The sequence below is a fragment of the Ischnura elegans genome, chromosome 3, assembly GCF_921293095.1.
Source record: "Ischnura elegans chromosome 3, ioIscEleg1.1, whole genome shotgun sequence".
NCBI classification, from domain to species: Eukaryota; Metazoa; Arthropoda; class Insecta; order Odonata; family Coenagrionidae; genus Ischnura; species Ischnura elegans.
The window spans coordinates 15,123,916-15,138,152 of NC_060248.1; the positions used below are offsets into that span (position 1 = coordinate 15,123,916).

Consider the following 14,237-nt stretch of genomic DNA (forward strand, 5'->3'; position numbering starts at 1 on the left):
GACAAAATATTTGGTAGTGTAATCCCTTCTATTATAATGGTTACTGCAAGCATTGTTCAATTCATTGAGAGTACTTGCTATTCTGAGCTTTTACTGTATTTATTAATCTATATTATTTTAGTTTGTATGAAATTTAATCTCATCTCATTGAATTTTGATTGCTCAAAATTTAGAATTAATACTATTGCTTTCTCCTTTGCTGGTGTTGTTTAACAAAATATTTGTATTATGAATATGCATCGCATAATAGATATGTTGCACATATAGACACAGATAGGTGTCTATTGTTTCAGTAACCAAGCATTAGCATATACTGTCTTTGAAATAATGCGTGAAATAATATGTATAATGGTTGCATTCAGCTGATGCACGCACAGGTGCAAACTTTCTGCTGAACTCTCTATAATTGCTAACCTGTCAGTAAATGTGTACATACTACATATACGCCATTGGTATTTTTGCAGTGAATTGGAGAGTCATGCAATGGTTTTAATGGCTGAATGCAAAAAAACTCTTATGAAGAATCAAATCTTAAATGTTTATAGTTTTAAAATTCTCCTTTCGACAGTTGTCTTCATCAGACCATCATGCCTATCATGATGTATATGCTCAATAATGTTCATTGGTATGTATGCCAGTGTATTGAAATATATTTAATATATACTTACTTATGGAATCTTTGCAGATTTTGGATTCATGTTTGAGAGTTCACCAGGGGGGAACTTAGGGTTTGAGCCTCACATCAAATTGACTGATGAAATGGTGATGGTCATGGGTGGCAAGATGGAGGCAGACCCCTTCAAGTGGTACACGGAGCTCTGTATTCAAGCCTACCTCGCTGTTAGGTATGTTCTTGTGCGCTCTTGAATGTGAGACACCTCTCCTTCATATGCAGCACAAACTAATGATTATTGGTACACATATGTCTTCCTTTCCTCAGCCATGTCCTTATTTCCCAGATGTCCCTCATCCTTATGTCGTCCTTGATTTGTCCCAATTACTTATCTCATAGCCTTCCTCACAGTACTTTGCCTTCAGTCTTCCCCTCTATTTTATTTCTTGTGTAATATTGCTGTACTGCATGACATTATTGATCCTCACCTATCCTATCCAACTTTCCACCTTTGGGATGTGGATCGTCACAGTGTTGACTCTTTCTTCTCTCATTCTACATTACACCACCTCATTCCTCGTCCTATCTATCCATTGGCTTTTCATTGCCTGCCTCAAAGTCTTCCATTCTCTTCTGATGTTTTGTGATTAATCCTGCCTATGATCCAACTGCTTCTTGTGTCTCCGTGCAGGCCATACCATGAGGCAATCATCTCACTCGTGTCTCTGATGCTTGACACGGGCCTGCCTTGCTTCCGAGGACAGACCATCAAGCTACTCCAGCAACGCTTCTCCCCCAACACGAATGAGAAGGAGGCTGCTGCTTATATGATGTCCATCATCAGGCAGTCTTTCTTGAATTTCCGTACTCGAACATACGATATGATACAGTATTACCAAAACCAAATACCTTATTAAATTTCTTCAACGCCAGATGGGCATACCAAGGAATTGGAGGCCAAATATTGCTTTATTTTTCATATGCAGTTGTGAATAAGTGGAACGAATCTAAAATAAATGAACTAATTTGAGAATGATTATCGGTCCACCTTTCATTTTGATGGGCTTGGTTTCTCTTCTCATAATTTCACCTTTTTGAATTAATTAATTGCTGATAGTTTGTTCTAATAATTGTGGGTTTCATAATAAATCATCTTTGCCTAACAGTTTAAATTCTAAACTGTGCCAATGACATTGTTATAGCATCATATGTAAGAAAGAATTAAAAACGGAAATGAAGTATTGTTAGCCCTCGACATACTTCTCAACAACTTGGATGATAGTATGTAGTTAGAATGGAAGGACTAACTTATCTACTGTTTTGATTTTTGGTTTGGATTAAGTTCTTTACTGAGATGGACATTCCTTTATTTTTTATTTGAAGTTATTGAGTGCTTGATACATATTTATTTACCTTCTTCAAAGAAAAATTCATTATGGGGCATATATCGCTCAGATATTTTATTTGTTAAATGCATGTTCCATTAGCTTTAGTTTTTCAAGGCATTTTCAGAGATTTGGTCTTTGGTTTAAATCCAAGAAATACTGTGCATTATTTTGAGCTTAAAATTATATATTGCAGATAACATTTTTTCAATATGTATGGCATTATTAATGAATATTTTAGGATTTAATGGTTACATTGTGACAGGTATGTGATGAATACAATCTTACTTCATGTAACACTATTCCCTGAAAGTGCAACTGGGGAAATAGTGATAATTTATTCCTTGGAAATCCATCTCCTGATTTCTCAATTTATACCTGTGATCAAGTCAGCATCAAGGAATCCATAGTCACGTGAGTGACTTAGTCCCAATTCAGCAGCCTTCCCCCCATTCTGGAGAATCGATGTATGACAGTGAAATTGATGAATGATTGCCTATGATAAGAAATCATTTATGTTGATTGCCAATTATTTTTTGGCATCATGAGTTTTGTGTTCCTTGCCCAGCTATTCTGGATAGTGTAGCCACACATCTGTATGTATGTAATATTGAGGCTGAAAATCCCATTACCCAATGCACCCTAGGTTAAGGGATTGAATATTTACCAAAAGTTGAGGACATCCTTATCGTGTTACCAGAGAGAGTTATTTTTTTCCCTTGTGTTTATACTTTGTGCAATCTTCACTGGGTCCACTATTCTCGGGGTTCCTGCTGACTTACCTTTCCCATGTGGAAATGCAAAGTTGTTATGACATCTCCTTAGTTTTTAGAAATGTAAATACATTTATTAGTGCTGGTGCGTATGTGGTACTCTTCACCAAGCTTTTTTCAGACTGTAGCAATAATTTTTATCATAGTATATCTGAAATGATTGAATATTTATCATTTCCATGATGTAAAGTATTTTCCCAAAAATAAGTGTATATTTTGTATAAAATTTCTTTTTGAAATGGGAGTATTTTTATTTTTTCTGTGTAATGTACTTTAGGGTATATGTTAGGAATATTAATTCTATTGTTGTTGTATTGTTTTAAGTATTTTAATGTATGTGTTAATTGTACTTGTTGATTACTGCAAAGAAATATTACATGTTGACGTGTAAACATTTATATATTGTATTCATTTTATTTTCCTTCTCCTTTATTTTTTGGGCCCGTTTGGGACTAAAGGTTTTGAGGAGGGCCAGTGGAAAGTAGTGTGTGAAAGTATTGTGTAAAATGTTTTTTAAGGGGTCTTTATCAATGAGCAATGTGCCCTATGCACCCGAGAGCAGTGACGCTAAGACAAGTAGGCCAAGAGAGGACTCAGCAAAGGCAGGGAATTACTGGAGATTCAAAGGTGATGGAGGAATGCTGGATTCATTGCAGTTATATTGATTTCTTGGTTCTATGCCCAACTTCATTCCTTTGCAATGGTCGATTGAAAAAACTTTGGCATTAGACTCAATTTTAATCATTCAGCTGCAACAGCAAGAGAGACTAGTGGTCTTCTCCTGCATGTGAAAATGTTCAAAGGAAGTCGGACCCTAAAGGAATGGGGCAAAGCAGACATGGAAGACCCTTTTTGATACCCTCCCAACTCTTTTCTTGAAGGGAGGAACAGTTGGTGATGGATTAATGAATCATCTAATGACAGTTTGTGTATTAGGTATTGTATTATGATTCAAGTACTATATTAGTTTTTTTGTAATTTTCTGTTTAATTAAATATGCATCACCACAGAAAACCATTAACATCGAGTGGAACTACCACAGTGCATGAAAGATAGTTGGAAGTTAATTTCATGGCTCAGGGCATACCCGAAGGATAAAGGTGTGGATTGAGGATGTGGACTGCATATTGGTGCACTTTGGACCCAGCTCCCCAAAATATCGGTAGTGAACTAATAAATAAAACTTTCATGATTATAATGCACTTCAATATTCCCCAAGCCAACAATCATTTGGTGGAGATGTATGAAAAAGAACCAAACTCTAAACAGTTCACTAAAACGAATCAGATCGAAAATGAGGATTATTGAAAATGCCTGTTCCCATGCTTCTTGCACTGCACTCTTGCAGGGGTGCAGCTAAGAATTTTGGCTAGGGGGGGGTTTAGGCACAACTAATATCTAAGGGTGTGGGGGTATTGCATACCTGCCAGGGTAAGGAGGAGTTGCGTGGGCCGCCCTCCAGAAAATTTTACCGGACTTTGCCTGGGCATTTGCATTCATATGTATAGGGGGTGTTTACATTCATCTGGGTAATCTCATTCAAGTGGGTGTTCACATTCATCTGCATGTCCATGATCAACTGGCTGATTGTGTCCTTCTGGTCTTACGTATTTTAAAACTAATAGGGTTCAATGGTTCACCTATGTGGTCATTTCATGGTTTGGTTACTGCTCGTTGTTTTTGCTATACTTCAATCAATTTGTACATTAAATGTAAAAAAGTATTTAAGTAGGGCTAGATGTTGAGAAGAGATAATTTAATTATTTAATGGTCCATATTCTTATAATTTTTGCTTATAGATATTAACTATTAAATTAGTTACTGTAAGTTTTTCTCCATTTTACTTAGCACAATGAACACCAAGACCGTCGTTGTAACCCGTGGCGCAGTGAGGGGGGGTTTTCGGGGATAAAACCTCTGCCAGAGCTCACAGAAATTTTTAAGATGAATCTATTTTACTTAGTTGGATTAATATTACTTATAGAATAGTGTGAGGATTAATAAAATATCCCTCAGAAGGCCGAAAAACCATTTATCTTAATTTTTCTGGCGGAGGGCCTCCGCACCTCCTTGCAATATTCTTTCGTATTATCGTGCTTCATTTTGACCCGTTCTTCATTTCCGTGTTTCCGTTCACTTGTTACGTTCACGATGCGAGCATCGCGACCGACTCACCGAATTAAAATTTAATATTCATCATATTCATGGATCAGCGAAGAAGTTAGGGTGAAGGCAGGCTAAGGGAAACATTCCTCCAATCCTTGGGAAAACATATTTAGACATGGCCTGATAACTATTCTTTTCGCCGTAATGCCTCAGGCGAGGCGTGTCCGTGTTGACATTGATGGAAACATATGGCTTGAAGTTTTAATTAGAGCCCTCTTGTCAATTTTGTTTTTGTAAGATTGATGTGTGTTATGGTCTTTACAGGATGGTATACATTGATAGCTGAGGTTTTTCTATATTGCCTGAATGTTTCAGGGAGCTTGAAGGTGCCACCCCATTCGTTCGAGTAATTCAGCCAGATGAGCTTTGGCTATATAAAAACCCGAGGACCAACAGCTATGTCCCTAGTAGCGTTTTGTGGGTGAGTTTAATCGGGACAAAGCTTTGTTCATAGTTTCAAAATCATTGCAAATTACATGGCTTTTGTTGTTTGCTTCGTCGACGTCCTCGAATAATTCACTTAAAATGTCCATTTCAGCCTTTGGTGTTCCTTACTCCAACCATAGTGATCCTAATAGTGTTTCTTGTGCAGAAAGATAAGACTGACGTATGCCAAGCCATTCTGGCGCTGTCCTTGGCGCTAGCTATGAATGGGGTGTTAACCAACACGGTTAAAATCATTGTTGGTACGTACCTACGTTTTTATTTAAGAAATAAAATATAGTGAGCCTGACTATGCTCCTCCTATTGGAAAATTATTGCTTAATCGTGAATACCTTTAGTGACGAATGCTGGACGTAGAAGACACTTTTACTTATATTTATTTTTTGACGTGGAAAGTTAAAGCAAGCAGCAGGCTTAATAAACTAAACATTTACTTTTTGTTTATTCTTCAAGCTCTTTAGTCTAGTGCAATGTTTACACTGTCTACGGTGTGGCCAATATAATTATACACTTTTAATTTGGTTGGCTTTCTTTTATATATACATATATATTTGGACAGCAAAAATTAAATCGACAAAATTGTACTTGGTGCCTCAACTTCACAAAGACCCATGAGACCCATTCTATTTTATCCAGATAAAACTTAAGGTTAGGAAAATCATGAACACTTTGGCCCTGCAGGGCTATTCTGCTAAAGGGGGCCATACGTAAGGCTGGCTGTAAGTTAAGTAAGGCCTGACCTGAAATTATGGCCTATACCGACTCCACTCTCGTGGGGCCATATCGTATGGCCCGGCCAAAAGTCTTAACACTGTTTCTGTAGGCGAGTATGAAAATTACAATTGGTACTATAAGTTGGTTTCACTTTTTTTTAAACAGTAGTCATTTTTTGAGAAGGAAGTTTGTTCCAACATGGATAAAAATTTAATTATATGGTCATCAACCGAAATAGACTCTGATTAAAGGACAAATTTGGATTTTCTTTAAACACTGACCTGGCGGCAGACGCTGGAGAGCTTTGAAAAAAGTGAAGAACGCAAATCACAGGCAAGAAGAAGCAGAGGAATTTGTACCGTACAGTATTATAATATTTGTGAATTGTACATGTAATGGATAGAGTTAGAACATGACAGTAGTTCTAACCCTCTTCCTCTCTTTCCAGTGGTGTAACTTATATTGTCTCATGGCTGCAATCATTTGCCCCCAAAAAGATTTGGCCTTAGAAATCCAGCCAATTCACGAAATCTAAAGATGAAATTGAAACTTTAAGTTTCATTAATTTTATTATCAGAGGCTTATGTTTAGGTAGCTGTATAGAATTATAACATCAATATGAGACTATCATTCTTTCCTTGATTTGTGGACAGCATTTGTACTTTATGCATCGACTTACTGTAGATTGCCTGATTGCCAAAAAAATGTCTTGCTCTATGTTTCTTTGATATCCTCCCTAGTGAGCTGTACTACAACAAGAATCTTAAAATATAAAACATTTCATAGCAAATATTTCAAGTTACCTACAGCTTTTTGAAACAAATAAGTAAGAAATCTGCTAGCAAATGTAGAACATAAAGCAAATAAAAGCCCGTTCCTCCGTTCACTTCAATAGAGCAGCCATTTAAAAAGTATTTCTAACTTTTTAACTATGAGTGAACTTTTAGTTCATTCACTATATCTATTTACAAAGTAAGTAACAAATTCTTTTGACGGGCGGAAATATTTAATGAAAATATCATCATTGTATGCGAACGGATTACACGTATCCCGTAACCTCCTTTCCAGATGAAATCGAGGTCTTTCTTTCATTTATCTAGCCAATGCCCGTTGAATCCGTATTGTGGTCCCCCGCAATATTCATATATTTCTTGAAATAATCTCTATATAATCGATGACACATAGTAAATTTCTTTTACAACTCCTTAGGCGAGCAATGTTATTTCGTACGGCTCGTGTTATGACGGCCTCCTAGGCAGGCCATAGTAATACGGCCTTTAGGCCATAGCTACCACCCGACTTATGGCCTTTCGCTCAGAGTAGAATCGCTCAAAGCCATACATGTGTCTCGAGGCTGTAGTTATGGTCGATTTCGACTTATGGCCCGGCCATACGATTAGTGGAATAACCCTGCTGGTACTAATGCTTTTTAAGGTATGGTATTTTCATGTTCAGTTGCATTCGAAAGTATTGCAACTAATTTAGCAGCTCCTCTTTGGGCACAGTTTGGAAATGGATTTTCGGTATTTTCTGAACTACTGGAAGGAGGAAAATTCAAGCTAAATTCCCATCTCCCTCTATATTTTTATCACTATAAATGATTTAAGGGAAATTACACTGGATACGTGAAATGTTCAATACTACATGAATTGGGCATCTCATACTATATTTAAAAAAATTCACCTCCAGAACTCACTTTCTCTTGTATATCGGCCAGTCTGTCAAGGTATTTATTACATTTTCTCGCCATTATCGCTGTAGATTTTTGCTGAGATATGGAGGTAAATTATTTTTAAAAATCTGCCACAATATCACTGCAAATAATGCCGTGCTTTGTGTCATAATTATATTTGATTTTGTGACTATAAGACTGGTTTGTTCACTATTTTATTCCTGTAGAATGACTTGAGAAAATTTGTAATGAGACTCAATGAACTTCAGCGGGTGAGTTGGCGTAGTGGCAATGCAGGGGGCTATCCTTTGCATATACAAGGGTAGTTCAGTAGGTAATGCCTCAAATTTTTTTCTTAGAACATATTTATTCTTGGGAGTGAAAATTTTGTTACAGTATGCATCCACATGTCCTGTCCATGTTCTCTTTTTCTACGTTGTCCCCATCATGCACTATGGCCATGCACCAACATTTTGGGGACGCATATATACTCTGGTGGTGGAAGCTCTTGTCTTGTAGGCGTAGCCCTCCCTCTCCCATTTGCGACCTGTTGCTGCTGTTAAATGAACACAAACGTAATCACATGTTTCAATGCCCTTCCCAAGGCCGTCCGCGACCCGACTTCTTCTGGCGCTGTTTCCCCGATGGCCGTTCCAACTCCGAGATGGACTGCACGGGGGACTCTCGAACGGTGGCAGAGGGACGCAAGAGTTTTCCCAGTGGCCACTCTTCATTTGCGTTCACCAGTGGTGGCTTCCTGGCTTTCTACTTGGCAGCCAAGCTTCACGTCTTCAGTCCATTTGCGTTGAGCAAGGGGGTGCGGGGGGTGGGCGTGGAGGGTGGTGGAGAGACTTCGTGGTTGCTGCTGTCGTCTGGGGGGTGGAGTGGGGTCGTCAAGCGCCAGAGGTCTGGTTGGCGTCTTTGCATTAGCCTGCTGCCCGTGGTCGGAGCTCTGTTGATAGCACTCAGCCGAACATGCGACTATCACCATCATTGGCAAGGTAACGCAATAACTTAACAATATTGGGACTTTCTTTTAAGCTTGAAAGTGTTTGTTTTCAGTAAATACCACCGTGAATCTTGATAATTGTATTTACCATTGACAAAGTTTAACACTTTCAATACTGACCATGTAAAACTTAAAATCATCCCCCGGTGTGGCTTCCGTTTTTTATTGCAAAACGCATGCATGGATGCCAAAAGAGCTGGGAAAATAATGAAAAAAATTTCTTGGCTCTAATTTATTAGGTATGAATTTTTAAATTTATGATGTGATATCACATCAATCGCACAGTGGGATATACACGTGATGCGGGTTGCAAAAGGTATGATTTTTCCCGTCACCGCCACCGTTTTCTTTCAATTTTTTTTTCTGTGCAATGTATCCAAAAAGATACGAGGAAAATGAATTTGTAATGTTTTACTGGTATCGTCACTGGTATTTTGCCTCTGCCATAGGAAATTTTTGGTTTAGAAGGATGTAAAGCAAATTTATAAGTACAAGGAATCGCCGTGAACAGCTGTTTGATTGGGATGGTAATGCCGTGCAAGATATTTCGGCATATTCTTTGTACCTTAATCCTAAGTATCAGGGAAGGGTTCTAGAATATCGAATAATTTCTACATTTTCTTCTCAAGCTATTATTCTCGTCACAAATTCTATTACTCGTTTCTTGTTTTCAGCTCCAATGCCTTTCAGCTCCGATATGACCTCCCATAAGCATCAGATATTTAACAAAAATGGTTTTCACATACCATTATGTATTCCTTTCTCTGCAGGTGCTTGAGATGGGCGGTACTCTACTTTCGAAATTATTTTCCGACGGTGTATTAGGGTGTCTATTAACGTGTACCACTCCTGCCGGCTGTTCTTAGGTTCGAGGGGGTACGGAGATGAAGCAAGGGGTGATAGAAAGATTTAATCGGTCCTCTTGTAAGAACTAGGAATAGCTTTCTTGGGAGTGCCATCGGCAATTCAATAAGGTAGGGAAGGTATGAGGAAAGATTTTGCAGACACGTGACCTATTTGGGTGATTGGGGTAAAGACACCGAAAGGTGCCGAAATAAAAACGGATGTGAAAACTGATAGAATCAACCCATAACTTCCTCATTACCATATTCTGAACTGAAGCCAATAACATATTTTTGCAATATAATATACCCGAGTTAAAAATTAATTCATAAAAACTGGAAGTAATAGTAATTGCAAGCAAACATCTTACAAGAAATCTCCATTTAGGCCATGTATCGCAGGTCTTACTACGAATATATTGCGAAAATCTGAAAGTGATGTAAATTTTTACGGCAGTGATATTTTTTTCATTTGGTGCATAATAATATGCATATTTTGGTTCTGGGGCATCACTGCTCTTTTGTCTGTGCATTGCCACCCTCCTCTGCCTCCGTTGTGAATGGAGAATATTTGGCTTCTCGATCACACAAGCCTCGAGCTTTATTATGTATTTGCAATTGACAGTCTTTTAATCTCTCATTGCAGATGTAGTGTGCGGTTCACTCTTAGGCCTCTCTGTGTCGTACCTGTGCTACCGGCAGTATTTTCCGCCCCTGTCATCACCACTCTGCAGCCAGCCATATGTCTCGCTGGATGTCCGTTCGCCACCACGCCCCCCTCTCCCTGTCTCCCCCTCTTCCTCATCCACGCAAGATGGCTTTGAGTTGATCCCTGAGCAGCAAGTCAAGTGGATATGATACCTTGCTTGGGTTGCCATACCATATGGGTTCTGTGTTGATCCTTCCTAATTCCTGCAATTTCTTAAGTTCTCGTGCAGGACTGATTGTGTGAAATTGACATGTGGTGAGGGTGCTTTTATTTTGTGGCAATGGTTTGAGAACCGGTTAACAGGGTGCCAGTGATTATGCATACAGTATTATTTCTTTATGGAAGGTTTTAAATTTCAGTTTTATTATCTCTCTTTGTTGTTTTGGAGGTTGTCATCCCAATTTCTCCTTCAAGGCCTTCAATCCATGCTGAGCTGAATGCATAACCTTCTCATTCCAAGTGCGACATTCCTTTCTCAATGTTTTTTCTGAGGCAAAGCATATGCTCGTTAAACAAGGGTTCCGGGAGCTGAGGCTCCTTACTGTGGTGTTGTATCTTGGCTGTGAAGAATTTTCTTTGTCATGTGTCCGTCTGTCACATTCCATAATGGTCAAGTAGTATTTTCATAAATTCTGATTTTTCTAAAATATTCAAATCATTTTATGTAACTCTTGAGTTGAAAATTGCTCGAAAGAATTTGTTCACCTAGTCATGTAGTGAGGACTGCATTTATTAACAGAGTTGGACTTGGTGGATGTATCTCAAGATGCGCTGCATGTAGTTTTCTCCTTGATTGAAGTATCTTTGAACTTACAGTTAGCCTCACCCCTCTGATTGTTGGACATGTTCATGTTTGTGAGCGTTATGTTTCATTGGTGTCCGTGTGAAACATTAAAAGAAAGTACTTAAGTAATGGACATAGTTTTCTCAATTTCTGATCCTCTCCACTTTCCATGTTTGTTGGTGTTGGTATGGAACTGATACGAGCATTGCTTAAAACTTTGTTCCTCTATGTATAGCAGCTTGGAAGTATGAAGACTCTTCTCAAGGAATGCTGTTTATGTCAGCCTTTTGTCCCATAACTTCATTTTCTTACTTCAATGTTTTTTTTCAAATATGATTGTGATGATACATACCTTGTATGTACTCATTTTATTGCCATTAGTTTAAAGGTGACAATGCGCTCATGTTCGTAGGGTAAGTAGGAGAAGTTTTTAAAATTATTTTGGAGTTGGCACCCATTGGCTCTTACATACTGTGTACAGTGGAACCTCGTTAAAGCGAGTACGGGCTATAGCGAGACCCCCGCTATTACGAGAGATAGCCGATGCACCCTATAAATAGCATGTTAAAAAATTTGTTTTAACGAGGCCCTTTTGGTGTTGGCTCTCGCCATAGCGAGTTTCACCGCCGGAAAAACTTACACCAAGATTCCTTAATCTCTGTAATTGCTAGCGATCTGTTAGAAATGAAGTTAATGAATTGCTCAAATTTATGTGGTAAACTGCAGAAACAAATGCAATACGTTATTTCACTTCACTGCCGCTTAACCTATATGAATAATAAACATACACCAATGGAAACATTTGAGGCATTAAATAACCGCGATACTGTTTTATCAGTTAATTTTTGAATTTTCAATGGAAAATACCAAAATTATAGAATGATTACGTAAATGCGCTAAATAAGTGCATAGAAAAATGGCTTCGTCGGTTGTGCATTGGCATAATGATTGGCAACACAATGCTTTGCATGATTTTTATTAAGTGTGGTGCTTATGATTGTTTGAATAGTTAGTCGTAGTTTGAGTAAGGAAATTTAGTGATGCAAAAATAAAACATCGCCTTTCGTCTGGATTTATGCTTACGTTTATCGGATAGAATTTTATGTCGCCGCACCACTCCTGTTCCTGTATAACTGTTCCCAACACGTATATTGGCTAATATTTGCCCCACCTCCGGTAAAGCGACAATTCGCTATAGCGAGTGTTTATTGGTGCACCGTGGGATATCATTTCATCGAGGTTGCTCTGTACATATTGTTTGCAGCCTGTACAAGTTTTCTTTTTTTAAGCAGAATTGTATTTTTTGCCTCTTATTTTTATTCATTGAAGTTTATGGATAGTTAACTACTTTATTTTTATAAAATATGATCGCATTTGAGTTATGTATTCCACAACTGGTGGATCACATAGGTATGTCCCCCAAGTGATCTGAATTTAATTAAGTCTGGTGTGATGGAAATGCTCAAAAGTGTGATCATGGATGTCAAGGGAACAGGTTTCTATAATGAAAATGGCCTGATATATTCTCAGTATACAATTTTTGTCTTGGAAATCACAGAGTTAAATACTTATTTCCGCTATAACTTTTGATTTGAAAATTCAAACATAGGGTTACTGTCCATGAATATATTTATTGTGACATGACACGTACCCCACATAACCTTTATGTTATGGAATATATTTTCAATGTCTTTGATCCTAGACCGTCAATGTATCCAAACACCCTATCTCTAAAAAATCATCTTAAAAATTATTTCATTGCTTTACCATTCAAATATTAACATGCAAAATATATGTTACACTGAAAATGCAATGGGATGGGAGTGCAATAATATTTGGATCATTGTCCTGTATGTACTTCTGCTGATGGACTAATGTGTAATTCAAACTCATTTGTTGTGAAGATGATATGGGTTTTAAATGCAATATTTTTACGAAGAGGCAGTTCTAATTTCACAACATGAATTTTTGTTTAAAAAACACCGGAGAAATGATTTAATATGACAAGCAACTACTTCTATATTTCAATATATGGTCTACATTTTGTGATTAGATTCCAAATCTTAGAGCTATGGTTCTTCATTTTTTGCCATTTCCTAGAGCTATCCACTAATATTTTAACAACCAAACAGATTTAGGTAATTGCTTAAAGTACGTATTCTGTATGGTAATTAATCAAATTGATATGATGTTTTCAGCTTCTTTATGAGTCAAGATATTTTATCAACTTCTGCATTTAATAAATAAGTATCTTAGTCTATACAGCAGAGAAGTTCAACTTTAAGCCGATTTGCATTCTATGAGCAACACCAAAAAACAAGTTTTAGTTTTATAGCAGTCTCAAAAAATTCTCATTTAAGTAAATGCGTGATTAGAGGTAATTTTTTGCGATAAAAATGTATCTGCCAAAATTTTCTTGTACAGTTGAGGATCTCAAATCCAGAATCCAGAGACCAGAAATCCAGAACGTTTGAATATTCCTCTGCATAGTTTTTTGACTTGCCACCTTGTGGCACCACTCTCTGAGCCTTGTTCTGGGACAAGTAGGTAGTTAGTATACGCTATGAACATATGCTAACAACCTACTGTTGGCATCAAAAGGATGTGCCGCTATACTTTGCAAATTTATATCTGAACTTCAGTGGATGCCATAATAATGAATAAAATGTCATTTTAAAGGACATTTTATTCTCAATTCAGATGTATTTTTTGCTTTGTGAAAAATTCAAAAATCAAGACACGCGAGTGTAATAAATGACTCCGCGCACCATAAAAATCAGCCGTTTTGTCAACTTCATGAACTTTGCAACTCAACCTAGAGATAACTACTATGTCTACAACATTCATCTTTCACAATAAGTTGCAAACATTAATGTAGATAAATAAAATGGCTTATTCACACTTTTAGAACGCATATTTTGTTGTAAATTAACGTAAATGGTTAAACATTATCTAGCCCTTCAGTTTACCCCTAAAGAAAAAATTAAATTGATAGAAACACTTCTTAATTTATTTGCAATTTTTCCATGATCCATAATCTATAAAAAGATTGATGTGTGTAAATGCTAACAACTACTATTAATGTCATGTTGCCAAACTGTGCCGGGCCAGTGCCTGTTACCAGGA

At 37.4% G+C, this 14,237-nt stretch overlaps 2 protein-coding genes across 5 annotated transcripts in view; both read left to right on the forward strand.

Moving 5' to 3' along the window:
- The window catches only part of LOC124155481 (phosphatidylinositol 4-kinase alpha), a 69,153-nt gene extending 65,984 nt beyond the window's left edge, over positions 1-3,169 (forward strand). For all 4 annotated transcript variants that reach the window (XM_046529321.1, XM_046529323.1, XM_046529322.1 and 1 more), the window contains 2 exons: positions 686-845; positions 1,305-3,169. In XM_046529321.1, the coding sequence (XP_046385277.1) occupies positions 686-845; positions 1,305-1,530 (386 nt within the window). In that variant the 3' untranslated portion in view covers positions 1,531-3,169. The remainder of the gene's footprint in view (positions 1-685; positions 846-1,304) is intronic.
- Positions 3,170-4,894: 1,725 nt separating this feature from the next.
- LOC124155482 (phospholipid phosphatase 4) lies at positions 4,895-11,244 on the forward strand. Its single transcript, XM_046529325.1, has 5 exons — positions 4,895-5,170; positions 5,253-5,358; positions 5,476-5,623; positions 8,373-8,768; positions 10,265-11,244. Exons 1-5 carry the CDS (start codon positions 5,082-5,084, stop codon positions 10,474-10,476), a joined length of 951 nt encoding a protein of 316 aa, XP_046385281.1. The 5' UTR covers positions 4,895-5,081; the 3' UTR covers positions 10,477-11,244.
- Positions 11,245-14,237: the final 2,993 nt, after the last annotated feature.

Coding starts and splice junctions, on each gene's coding strand:
- LOC124155482 (XM_046529325.1), top strand. CDS start 5,082: ATGCCTCAGGCGAGGCGTGTCCGTGTTGACATTGATGGAAACATATGG. Junction 5,171..5,252: donor CTCTTGTCAATTTTGTTTTT/GTAAGATTGATG, acceptor TGAATGTTTCAG/GGAGCTTGAAGGTGCCACCC. Junction 8,769..10,264: donor CTATCACCATCATTGGCAAG/GTAACGCAATAA, acceptor CTCTCATTGCAG/ATGTAGTGTGCGGTTCACTC.